General features: G+C 44.3%; 1 protein-coding gene across 14 annotated transcripts in view; it reads left to right on the top strand.

Annotated features, from left to right (window-relative positions):
- Positions 1-13144, top strand: part of PTPN3 (protein tyrosine phosphatase non-receptor type 3) — a 229171-nt gene that overhangs the window by 144403 nt on the left and 71624 nt on the right. For all 14 annotated transcript variants that reach the window (XR_009758410.1, XR_009758412.1, XR_009758411.1 and 11 more), the window contains one exon: positions 6151-6327. Coding sequence is in view for 11 of the 14 variants with exons in the window: in XM_061589650.1 (XP_061445634.1) it covers positions 6151-6327 (177 nt within the window). In the remaining 3 variants the exon portion in view is untranslated. The remainder of the gene's footprint in view (positions 1-6150; positions 6328-13144) is intronic.

Raw genomic sequence — 13144 nt, 5'->3', positions numbered from 1 at the left:
GCACCTTTCCCAGTACAGATTTTGAAATGTTGCCTTTCTCTTAGCTTCCTGTAAGCAGCAAATAACATAGGCATCTCCACCATCCCCACCCAAGGAAAAAGAAGAGGGGGAAACACCAGGTGCTGAAGAAATGTTGAAAACAGGCCCTATACATTTTGGAATAATTCTTTGTGCATGCTTTTCAAGTAGCGGTTTGTATGAACCACTATAGTAACATATAGTAGTAGTAATTTATTATTGCTTTTAGCCATAGGCCATCGCAAAATACAGCAATTATAAAACATCAACAGATAAACACAGCTAAAACCATTTACAAAACATTAAAAGCTTTAAAATCTTGGATAGAAATCATAGGCAGCTTCCTAGCGGCCAACGCAAAGTTGGCCACGGAGACCGTCACCTGTTTAACATTATCGCTCAATAACGCCACTACCAGCTCCTGGGGGCATTTGCCTGGCGAAAGATGGAAGAGAGGGGCCAGGAATTTCTGTCTGGGGTTGTCATACAGCGGACAGTGCAACAAATAATAGGCGATGTCTTCTACAGAGTTATATCCAAAGATACAACTCCGTTTCTCTAGTGGGATTCCTAGATATCTCCCATCTAAATAGGCGGAAGGCATCTGTTGGAATCGAAGTTCCAAGAAGGCTCTACGTAATGGAGCATGTGTTAAGACCTCTAGGTACTGTGACTTAACATGATTAAGTTTGAGTTGGGGGTACCATGGGGAAAAGGAAACTATTAAGATAGACACCCGGTCTCGGGCTGCGTCCTGGTTGAAAATCCAACCCCTAAGGGCACGCGGACTAAGAGTCAAAAACTCCCCCAAGGGAAGATTGTACCACTCTGGCATTTTTTGGTAGTGAGAGGCCCATCCCCTATCTTTCAATTGCTCCTCCCAGCACTGTTTGGTAAGGGAAGAGTCGGGAGTCCCATGTAATCTGTGCCAGTATCTGAAGAAAGCCAAATCTATTCTGGCTGCCAGTGAGGGTAGGCCGAGCTCCGCTCCGAGATGCGCAGCAGGGGTTCCCGCGGGGAGCCCTAAGGTCTGTCTCAGGAACTTGTTTTGCAGGATTTCTATCTCCCACTTTACAAGTTCCCCCCAGAGTTCCGCTGCATATAATATGGAGGCTAAAATCTTTGCAACGAAGACCTTGATCATTGGGCTGACCAGTTGGCCCCCTCTGACGTAAAAAAACCTCCTGAGTTGTGCTGAGGATCTGGCACCAACAAATTTAATTGACCTTAGGTGGGACTTCCAAGAAAGGTTCTCGGTGAAACAAATGCCCAGATATTTAAATAGGTGAACCTGTTCGAGGGGGTGTCCATTAAGGACCAAGTTTGCAATTGTCCTCTTCTTACCAAAGGTCATAATCTTAGTTTTGGTGTAATTAATTGTCAGGCGGTGCTCTGAACAATAGGTGCCAAGCCGGGTTAACATTCTTTTAAGGCCGATTTTATTTAGAGATAACAAAGCCAGATCATCAGCGTAGAGCAGGAGGGAGATCTTGCGGTTGCCGATGGAAGGGGGGAAAAAAGAGGGAGAGGTCATTGCAGGAACAATATCGTTTATGAAAAAATTAAATAAAAAAGGGGCCAAAATGCAACCCTGCTTCACTCCTCTTTTGATCTGAATCGCTCGAGAGAGAGTACCCTGCAGGCCCAGATGCACCTGCAAGGAATTGGCTTGATGGAGAGACCAAATAAGATGAAGCAGTCTCTTATCAATATTGGTCTGGGCCATTTTTTGCCATAATAACTCCCTATCTATAAGATCCAACGCGGAAGTGAGGTCTACGAAAGCTACATACAGGGAGTTGTTTGGGCCCCTGATGTATAGTAACATATGATAATTCCTACTTGAAATGTGTCCCTAGAGAATGACTACTCCAAAATAGGTGGTGATTCCCAGCAAACACTGAAATTGATGCGGCAATAGCCACCTGACTATATCCTTATTTCCTTCACAAGGGTGAGATACAACAAAGGAAGTCCAGATAACACATTCAAGTGACCCACAGCTTATATCACCTGGAGATAGCTTATTTGAAGGCAGAGATGCATTGTAGGTGAGGGGCCTTGATCATTCCTCCATCTCTTCCATAGTTTTAATTCATTGTGATCCAAAGCATCCACTGCTATGTATAGTCAAATATGATACCTGCTTGCTTAATCCCTTTTGTATACCAGTGCCTACAGATTAGGCTACCATTGTGTAGAACAGTTTCTAGAAGCAGGAGACTCTCCCCACATGTCATTGCAAAGCTTCTCCATGGACAAAAGTTGGGTCAGGAGCCAATATAGACCTGATTTCCCCCCAGATGTAGAGGGAGTTATTAGGTTTTGGAAAGAGGAGTAGTTGCACAGATCATCAGTTCCTGGTCTTGATTTGTTGTTATGTGCCTTCAAGTCAATTATGACTTATGGCGACCGTATGAATCAGTGATCTGCAAGAGCATCTGTCATGAACCACCCTGTTCAGATTTTGTAAGTTCAGGTCTGTGGCTTCCTTTATGGAATCAATCCATCTTTTGTTTGGCCTTCCTCTTTTTCTACTCCCTTCTGTTTTTCCCATCATGATTGTCTTTTCTAATGAATTAGGTCTTATCATGATGTGTCCAAAGTATGATAACCTCAGTTTCAACATTTTAGCTTCTAGTGACAGTTCTGGTTTAATTTGTTCTAACACCCAACTATTTGTCTTTTTCATAGTCCATGGTATGCACAAAGCTCTCCTCCAACACCACATTTCAAATGAATTGATTTGTCCCTTATCCGCTTTCTTCACTGTCCAACTTTCACATCCATACATAGAGATGGGGAATACCATGGTCTGAATCATCCTGACTTTGGTGTTCAGTGATACATCTTGGCATTTGAGGACCTTTTCTAGTTCTCTCACAGCTGCCCTCCCCAGTCCCAGCCTTCTTCTGATTTCTTGATTATTGTCTCCATTTTGGTTGATGATTATGCCAAGATTGATAATCCTTGATGTTCAATGTCCTCATTGTCAACTTTAAAGTTACATAAATCTTCTGTTATCATTACTTTCGTCTTTTTGACTTTCAGCTGTAGTCCTGCTTTTGTGCTTTCCTCTTTAACTTTCATCAGCAGTTTCACATCACTACTGATTTCTGCTAGCAGTAATAGTAATAAGGAAGCATCACCACAGATCCCTGCGCTAGTCTCCCCACAGGGAAACGTATCCCATATCAGGGCCTCCATAGAGACTGGTGCAGAGCGATCATCCTTCCGTCCAACCACCCCCTCCACCTGATGGCAAATCCCCTGGGGATATTACATGTCTGGTACCCTCCTGAAGACAAGAAGACATCTAGGCCAGAATCTATCCCACCCATACTTCCCAGAGACACCCCATCCCATAGTCCAGATCTTCCACAAGATCTGAAGCCTTCTTGTCCTCAAGAGGAGTAGGGAAAAATTCTGGGGGATTAGAGGGCAAGGGAGCAATTAATCTCAGGGTAGCCTTCCCCTAGGTTTCCCAAATCCTTGCATCCATTCCAGCTGAACCAGACATACAAACATTAATGTGTCTTCACACTTAGGCCTTCCAGATTGAGCTTACCTGTGCCTTATGACAGCACCTTTTACTTCCTCTGCTTTGGCAAGGTTTTCCATAAGGAATAGGAGAATTATCCAAAGTTTACATAAAAAAGAAAGCATAAAACCATAGTATCCTATTCCAATAAAATACATTTATTTAAAACTGCGGTTTAAAACATTCCACAATTCAACACCACCCTCAAACAGTTGGGGGGGATCAGCAGCAATTCAGTTAAATAGTAATTCAGCCCAGCATCAAGGTGTTGGACTACGATTTGGGAGACCAGGGTTCGGATCCCCACACAGCCATGAAGCTCACTGGGTGACCTGGGGTCAGTCACTGCCTCTTAGCCTCAGAGGGAGGCAATGGTAAACCCCCTCTGAATACCCCTTACCATGAAAACCCTCTTCATAGGGTTGCCCATAAGTCGGAATCGACTTGAAGGCAGTCCATAATAATATGATGGAGGCATGGATCCCTTGTTATGCCTCTCCAAATTGTCTTCATTATCCATCACCATCTCCAAAGACTTCAAACACAGATAACAATAGCAGAAGGCAACATCCTTGTCTCTATCTTCCTCATCCTCAGTGCACTGCTTCTCACCCAGCAAGTTTGCCCAAAAGAATAGTTATACTTGTCAAACAGCATTACTAATCAGCAGTAGTGGATAATTGAATCTGCCTTGAAGGCCTGTGCGTTGGAATTCACCAAGTTTCCAAGGAGTAGATGTTTCTAGACAAACACGTTCAACTGTTTCTCCAAACAGATCCAAAGCAATGCTGCAACTTCTGGAAATGAAGATCATTTTACCAGTTGTTAGTGTGTAAAGGGGGCTGGGGACTTCTCTGTGTTCTTCGATACCCTGAAGGACAGGGAGGCATAAACAATCCTGGATCTAATATGTTTCATTTGGTTACCCCAGGTCAAGTAAAAGTTTTGCACGGAGATTCTTTCATACAGTCCTCTCCTGCCTAAAATGGGGAGCCACTTGATCAGTCTCATTGAAGCCCTGTCGGGGTAGATGTTGTAGGTCCTTTTATTTCAGCTATGGAATAGTTTCAATTTAAATATCAAATACAGTATAGAGTTATCAAGACAACCATTGGAGGAAAAAAGACAATATGCATGCACACTTCTGTGCCTTTTAAAATGAGTGTACAACAAAATCCATAGAAATAGTTAAAAATACAGACACTTTGATTCAGAACTTACCTTCTCTTTAATAATTGTGACCTACTTTTGGTGGCTACAGTAATAGACTTGGCTATATTTTCTTAGATTTTAGGGTTATAATCTGCCGTTAAAATTGAGACCTAGAATTAAGTCTAGAGAAAGTACTGGTGAGATAAAATGGGATTCTTATATTCCTATAAATATCATAGTAGGAGAACATGAGTCAACATTTCAACCAAGATGTTTTCACATGGACAACTTTCACATGTCAAGGCAACTCAGTAAATCAAACTTTCAAAGCACTGTACCTAGCCATTCATCTCATATTTGGAAATATTCAAGAGTACCAGTTTTATGGCCCTAGTAGTCCTAATTCCTAAAGGAGAGTATTGACATATATTTTTAGACAGATGAGTTGCTCTTCATCTTAGACCTGATGTCAACAAGATGTGGAAATCGATCTGTTTATTTATTTATTTATTTATTGTATTTATATACCACCCCATAGCCGAAGCTCTCTGGGTGGTCTCGCAAGGACACATATTTCTCATAAACCAATAGCAGAGCTCATTGATTCTACTTCACTTATTCCTTGACCTGGGAGTGGTTACATAGAACCATAGCCAGATAGACAGACCTCAATGAGGATGACTTTATACCTAGAATTTCTGGCCAAACTCCTAAAATGATGGTTTCATGCCACAGCTTTCTTCTGTGGGCAAGATTTCACTAATGGCACTTTTTCTGGGTTTTGAGACCCAGATATCCAGCTAATTGATCTGAGATCCCAGTCACAGCAACGGTATGATGGTTCTTTCAGTGGTTGAGTTGGGGAGTTACCCATTCCCTTGTTAACTGAAACAATTCCTAGTTGTATGCAGTCTGTTGACAGTGGTTGGTTATAGGACATTGCGTATTGATACAGCAGCTTTTCAGGATCAATTTGTGAGGAGCTAATGGAGATCTTCCCCCTTTAATGCTAAAATTAAATATTGCCTTCCTGACTCTAGAGGAGGAACCTTTTCCAACGCTAGCTGCCTTACGTGTCTCAAGTAGAACAGAAGTTCATAAACTTACTGTTTTCTGCTTAGATGTTGCTGCAGTTAGGTTGCAATTCTGTGTATGCTAATCTGACAGTAAGCCCCACTGAACACAGTAGCATTTCCTTATGAGCAAACGTGCATAGGCTTTGGCTGTTAATTCATTTCTTGTCTGCGGTCTGTTCTGCATGTTATAGCTTAGCTTGGAATAAGTGGAGCATGAATTCTAAAATATTATTAGGAAAGTGATATGTTTTAATGCATCAATGAAAGCCTTAGAATGCACGTTATGATATGGTAAACTCGCATTTTAAAAATGTTTAAGAAAGGTTCCACCATGACTAACTTCTGAATTCTACTTCCTTTAAGGCGAAGTCCTAGATTACGTCATGAGATTCGTAAACCAAGACACTCATCTGTAGATAACCTTGCAAATGAGGTTTCTTATATAACTGAAACAGAAGATGTTTTTTACACCTATAAAATTTCCCCAGCTTCTAAGGATAGCGATTCAGAGTTGTCCCAGAACTGCAGCCCATGGAGAAGGTAAATAACCTTGGCAAACATTGTGATTTCAGTGCTACTCTGCACTGATAACTGGTAAACAACATTTCATGTTAAGTTTTTCAATACTGAAAGAATAATGCTATTAGTAAAGAAGACTTGACCCCAAGAACTTGAACGATTGTATTCAGGAGTACCAAATTTGTAATTGTTTGTTTAGAATTGTAGTCATATAATAAAGATATTTGAGGATTCATAGAGTTCAAATGCATAACCATGCGGACACTTTGAGGATAATTAGAATTAATTTATTTATGGATTTGTAAACTGCTTCCCAACATGGGGTGATATTCAGTGCTAATCGTACTCAGAGCAGACTCATTCAGGTAAATGGACAGGACTAACTTAGGTTCATTAATTTCATTGGTTTTACTCTGACTAGGACTTAGTTTAATGCAACACTAAATGTTTCTGAAGCAGTATAATAAGTACATAAATAAAACTGTCTAAAAACAGATATGAAAAACTTCAAGTTACAAAATTCAATATAATATACAATATAAAATGGCTGATTCATTCTTCAAGGAAAGCTAGGCAGTTCGCAGGCAAAATTTTGCAAGGGATAGATACAAAATGATGTGTCGAAAAGGGTATTGAAGGGGCTGGCTTACAGAATGATGGGAATGTAGAGAGATGTTGATTGTTTTAAGGAAAAATTTAAATGAGCAAGAGATTCCTGGCTGAACTGAGGGAACCACTTAGAAATTATAGGTATAGTGAGACTTGACAGGAGTTTGAGAAGAGTGGGGTGGGGAGTAAGCATGAGAAAAGGACCATTGGTCTCACCTGAAGGGTGATTTTCTCAGGTAGACTGCTGTTATGTGGGATATAGCGCCATCTAGCGTCCGAAGGTAAGAATGGATCGAAGTCAAGACCTGGGGCATCAAGCCCCTCCCACTCCAGTTCATTCGTGATGAGACCGAAGTGAGATATATCTGAGAAGACAAAGAAGGCCAACGGGCCTACCAGCAAGGAAACATTGTCCCAAATAATAACCCAAAATTACATGCATTTTAACAGTTCCAAAAGGGTCTTGACTTGGCTAAATAGTTTAAACAGTATAACTCTGAAGAGTGAGAATTTGCAAAGTACCAAAAACCCAAATAGCCTCCAACAGGGAGGGCCATGACGGCAGTCTACCTGAGAAAATCACCCTTCAGGTGAGACCAATGGTCCATTTTCCTCAGGTAGCCTGCTGTCATGTGGGATGCACCAAAGCAGCCCGCAGTAGGGAGGGACCGCCCCTTGATTAATTGTCATAAAGAACCTGTTGTAAAACACGCCTCCCAAAGGAGGCATCGGCAGAAGCATAACAGTCTATCTTGTAATGCCTTATAAAGGAATCTGGACCATACAGACCATACAGCCGTTCTGCAAATCTCTGCAAGAGGTGCATTGGTTGCGAAAGCAGCCATAGTGGCTGCTGACCTAGGTGAGTGCGCCGTTATCTTACAAGGCACTGGCAGCTGAAGCGACTCATAGGCAATAGACTCAATGCAAGCATGCAACCAACAAGATAACGTAGAACTGGCCACCTTTCCCCCCAGAGTACGAGGATGAAAGGATACAAACAGTGAATCTGTTGACCGTATGTCCTGGGTTCGAGACAGGTAGGTCTTGAGGGCCCTTCGGACATCGAGTGAGTGCCAGGCCTTCTCCAGTGGATGGACAGGATTTGGACAGAACGAGGGAAGAACAATGTCCTGGTTACAGTGGAATGCTGAATCGACCTTGGGACGGAAGGAGGGATCTAGACGCAGTACCACTGAGTCCTTATGGAAAATACAGAGATGGTGGGCTGAGGACAGTGCCCCCAACTCTGAAACTCTTCTAGCCGAGGTGATCGCCACAAGGAACAGGACTTTGAAGGACAAACGTCGTAATGGCACAGATCGAAGGGGCTCAAAAGGAGGATGCTGCAGGGCTTGCAGGACCTTCGATAAATTCCACGAAGGAAAATGGTGACAAATTGCCGGTGATAGTAGGGCGGCTCCCTCCAGAAAACGTTTGACGAATGGTTGTGAGCCCATAAGAACACTAGGAGATGTGACGGAGAGAATAGAGGATATGGTGGCAGCGTGGTGACGCAAGGTGTTAGGTTTAGGTCCCATCTTCAGACCTCTGTGGAAATTGCAGCACCTGTTGAACATTAGCCTGAGATGGTTGGATGTTCTGAGAGTCACACCAGTTAGAGAAGGCAAACCAAGTGCTCTGGTAGATACGAGAGGTTGACTGTTTTCTAGACGCGAGGATTGTGTCCATAGAATCATAGAGTTGGAAGGGGCCTTGTAGGCCATCGAGTCTAACCCCCTGCTCACAGCAGGAAATCCAAAGCTAGAGCATCTCCCGCAGATAGCTGTCCAGCCTCTGCTTGAAGACATCCAGCGAAGGGGATCCCACCACCTCCCTAGGCAGTCGGTTCCATTGCCGAACTGCCCTTACTGTCAAGAAGTTCCTTCTAATGTCCAATCTGAATCTACACTCCTGCAACTTAAAACCATTAGACCTAGTCCTACCCTCTGGGGCAGCAGAGAACAAATCTGTACCCTCCTCTATGTGACAGCCCTTCAGGTACTTAAAGAGTGCAATCATGTCACCCCTCAGCCTTCTCTTCACCAGACTGAACATGCCAAGTTCCTTCAACCTTTCCTCATAAGACTTGTTCTCCATACCGGCTATCATCCTCGTCACCCTCTTCTGAACCCGCTCTAACTTGTCTATATCTTTCTTAAAATGAGGCGCCCAGAACTGAACGCAGTATTCCAGATGAGGCCTGACTAATGCAGAATATAGTGGGACTATTACTTCCCTCGACCTGGAAACTATAGCTCTGTTTATGCATCCCAAAACCCTGTTTGCCTTTTTTGCCGCAGCATCACACTGCTGGGTCACGTTCAACTTGCGATCCACTACAATTCCAAGGTCCTTCTCACACGCACTACTGCTAAGCCGGGTATTTCCCATCCTGTACCCGTGCATTTTGTTTTTGTGGCCTAAATGCAGAATCTTGCATTTGTCTTTATTGAATTTCATTTTATTAATTTCAGCCCAATTTCCTAGTCTATCCAGGTCCCTTTGGATTTTATTCCTGTCTTCCATTGTGTTAGCTATCCCTCCCAGTTTCGTATCATCCACAAACTTCATAAGGCTTCCCTCCACCCCATCATCTAAGTCATTGATAAAAATGTTGAAGAGTATCGGCCGCAGGACAGAACCCTGTGGCACTCCACTCGAAACCTCCTTCCAGTCCGAAGCAGAGCCACCGACGACCACTCTTTGAGTACGGTTTTCCAACCAGTTGTGAATCCACCTGACAGTATTTCCATGTAGTCCGCATTTGACCAGTTTGCTAATCAAAAGGTCGTTGGGGACTTTGTCAAACGCTTTGCTGATATCTAGATAGATGACATCTATAGCATTTCCACCATCTACTAAGCTAGTGACCCGATCAAAAAAAGAGATGAGATTAGTTTGACAGGATTTTTTCTTGACAAACCCATGCTGGCTCCTACTAATCACAGCATTGTCATCGAGATAGTTGCCAATGGACTCTTTTATTATCTGTTCTAATATCTTTCCCGGTATTGAAGTCAGACTGACTGGCCTGTAATTCCCTGGATCTTCTTTTTTACCCTTTTTAAAGAGCGGGACGATGTTTGCCCGTCTCCAATCCTCCGGCACCTCTTCCATTCTCCAGGATTTCTCAAGATGATGGCAAGAGGTTCCGAGAGTACATCAGCAAGTTCCTTCAATACTCTGGGATGCAGTTCATCAGGCCCTGGACACTTGAACTTATTTAGGTTAACTAGGTATTTCCTGACTATCTCCTTATCAATCTTGAACTGCAATCCCGACCCCTTACTGAGATTGCTACCGATGCAAGGTTGCACACTGTTCCCTTTTTGGGAGAAAACGGAGGCAAAATAGGCGTTGAGCAGTTCTGCCTTTTCCTTGTTATCTGTCAACATTTTGTCATCCTCATTGAGCAGCACTCCCACCATTTCCTTGGTCTTTCTCTTGCTTCGAACATATCTGAAAAACCCCTTTTTGTTGTTCCTCGCTTCCCTCGCCAGCTCATTCTGGGTTTTAGCTTTCCTAACGCTATTGCTGCAAGCCCGAGCCGGTCGTCGGTACTCTTCCTTGGTGATGCGTCCTTCCTTCCATTCTTTATACATGCTCTTTTTTATTTTTACCTCCTCCACCAGTCTTCCGTGTAGCCACATTGGCTTTTTCTGATGTCTTCCGTTTTTCTTCCTCTTTGGAATTGTTTGCGATTGCGCTTTTTGTAATACGTTCTTCGTGAACTCCCACGCTTCTTTGGCTCCTTTTTTCTTTAGTCTATCTAGCGACGGGATCCTACCCATCATTTCCCTGAGCTTGCTAAAATCGGCTTTCCTGAAATCCAAGGTCCATGTTTGACTATATTCTTCTTTGGCTTTCCCCAGAATCCCGAATTCCAGCATTACGTGGTCACTTTCCCCCAAGGTACCAACCGCTTTAATTCCCGTGACCAATTCATCCCTGTTAGTTAAGATCAGGTCCAGAATTGCCGATCCCCTTGTTCCTTCTACTTTTTGAAAGAGGAAATTATCAGCAAGACCCATCAGGAATTTGTTGGAGGTTTTGTGCTTCGCAGAGTTTGTCTCCCAGCAGATATCCGGGTAGTTGAAGTCCCCCATCACTACTACTTCTTGCCTCCTTGAGATTTCAGAGATTTGTTTGAGAAAGGCCTCGTATACCACCTCTTCTTGGCCAGGGGGTCTGTAGTAGACACCTACTACCATGTTGGTTTTATTTGTTTCTCCATTTATTTTTACCCAAATGGTCTCTACCGGACCACTTTCTTCGCTCTCTTGGATTTCCATAGAGGTGTATTTGTCTTTGACGTATAACGCTACTCCCCCTCCTTTTCTGTTGCTTCTATTCTTTCTGTAGAGTTTATATCCTTGAATGGCTACATTCCAATCATGGGAGTCATCCCACCAAGTCTCTGTTATTCCTATGAAGTCATATTTGCCTTGATAAAAAGATCATGGCCTGTGTGGTATCTAAAATTGCGCCCAGATGTTGCAGATGTTGCAGTTGCTGAGTTGGCTGAAGTTGACTTTTGTCGAGGTTGACAAGCCAACCATGGGTGCGCAAAACCGTGAGGATGCAGTGGATGTGAGAGTGGGCCAGATCCCTGGAACCCACCCGAATCAACAGATCGTCCAGATAGGGGTAGATATGAATGCCCTGGAGATGGAGGGAAGCCACCAGGGTGAGCAGCACTTTGGTGAAGACTCTTGGGGCCAACGAGAGTCCGAAAGGCATTGCCCGATATTGAAAGTGATGGGGGCCGAAGGCAAATCGCAAGAAACGTCTGTGGGCCAGGCAGATGGGCACATGGAGGTAAGCCTCTTTCAGGTCTATGGAAGCCAGAAAGTCCCCTTCGTGTAGAGCCTCTATAATTGAGGCCAGGGACTCCATCTTGAACCGTTGATATTTCACGAAACAGTTGACAACTTTGAGGTCTAACACCGCCCTCCATGACAGATCTCACTTGGGAACTGCAAATAGGAGAGAGTAAACCTCCTGCGCTCCCTCCACCAATGGTACTGGTTCTATTGCAGCTATGTCAAGAAGATGAGCTATGGCTTCCCATGTGATCCGGTGCCTGTCTCGAACTCTGGGCACGGGGGAGGGGATGAATCTGTCTGGAGGGGTCAGCCAAAATTCCAGTTCGTAACCGTGCGAGAAGAGATCTCTGACCCAAGCGACCTCTGTCAGACACAACCAATGGCTTGCAAACAATAGCAATCTGCCCTCAACCGGGAAAGCGTCAGTATTGTCTGCGCTGACGAGCTCCCCTGGCATATGTGGAGGTGGGGGCTCCTTGGCTTCCTCGGTTCTGGACTCTGCCCTGGAAGCGTTGCTTGTTCCAGGTTCCTTTGGAGGAACGGAAATCGGAAGATCGATAATCGCTGCCCCGTCCCCCAGGCTGTGCTCCTTGATAGGGCTGGAGCGGTACGGAGTGAAATGTCTGAATGGTCTATGATCCTCCCTCTTGGATGTGGCCAAGACTGGTCTTCAGCTCTCTTTGGGGTCTACTAAGACCGCTTTGAGGGCTTCCTCTCCAAAAAGCAATGATCCAGAAAAAGGTACCCTTGACAAGTTGACCTTGGCTGTGGAATCAGCGTCCCAGTGCCAGAGCCAAAGCATACACTGAGTGATGACCTGTGCTGCTAGGGCCTGCGCACCCAGCTGAGTGGCATCTAAGGTTGCATCAGCCACAAATGCTGCAGTCTTATGTAACTTTATCAGGCCCTTTCTGAGCTTTACTGGATCCGGATTCGGATCATCCAAGAGTTCGTCCAGCCACATCATAGATGCTCTGGAAAAGATGGAAGCTGCAGTGGAAGCCTGAATAGTAAAGGCGGTAGCTTTGTGATTTTTCCGCAGGGCATAGCCCATGTGGCGTTCAAACGGGTCCTTTAGCTGTGGCTCCCCTTGTTTCGGAAGGAGGGACTTCAAAACTAAACTAGAGACCGGCTTGTCTATTCCCAGGACACTCAGGCAATTCATGAAGTCTGGGGACAATGCATAGAGTCTTTTAGCCATGATAGAAAAGTGGCGTGCCTGCAGCGGGCGATCCAATTCTTCTGTGGCCAGTTTGTGGATGGGGTCTGGCACAGGAAGGTAGTGCTCCATTGATCTTGGAGATTTGAGGACCGTAGCCCCTTTCACCGGAGGAGCAGTAGATTCAGGTTGTGGGGTCTGAAGGCCTAACATGCCCAAAACTCTACGAGTGAGGGGAAGA

This window comes from Rhineura floridana, chromosome 11 (assembly GCF_030035675.1).
Source record: "Rhineura floridana isolate rRhiFlo1 chromosome 11, rRhiFlo1.hap2, whole genome shotgun sequence".
Taxonomy (NCBI): Eukaryota; Metazoa; Chordata; class Lepidosauria; order Squamata; family Rhineuridae; genus Rhineura; species Rhineura floridana.
The sequence above is the reverse complement of the archived record's forward strand: the minus strand, read 5'-3'. Positions and strand labels throughout refer to the sequence as shown.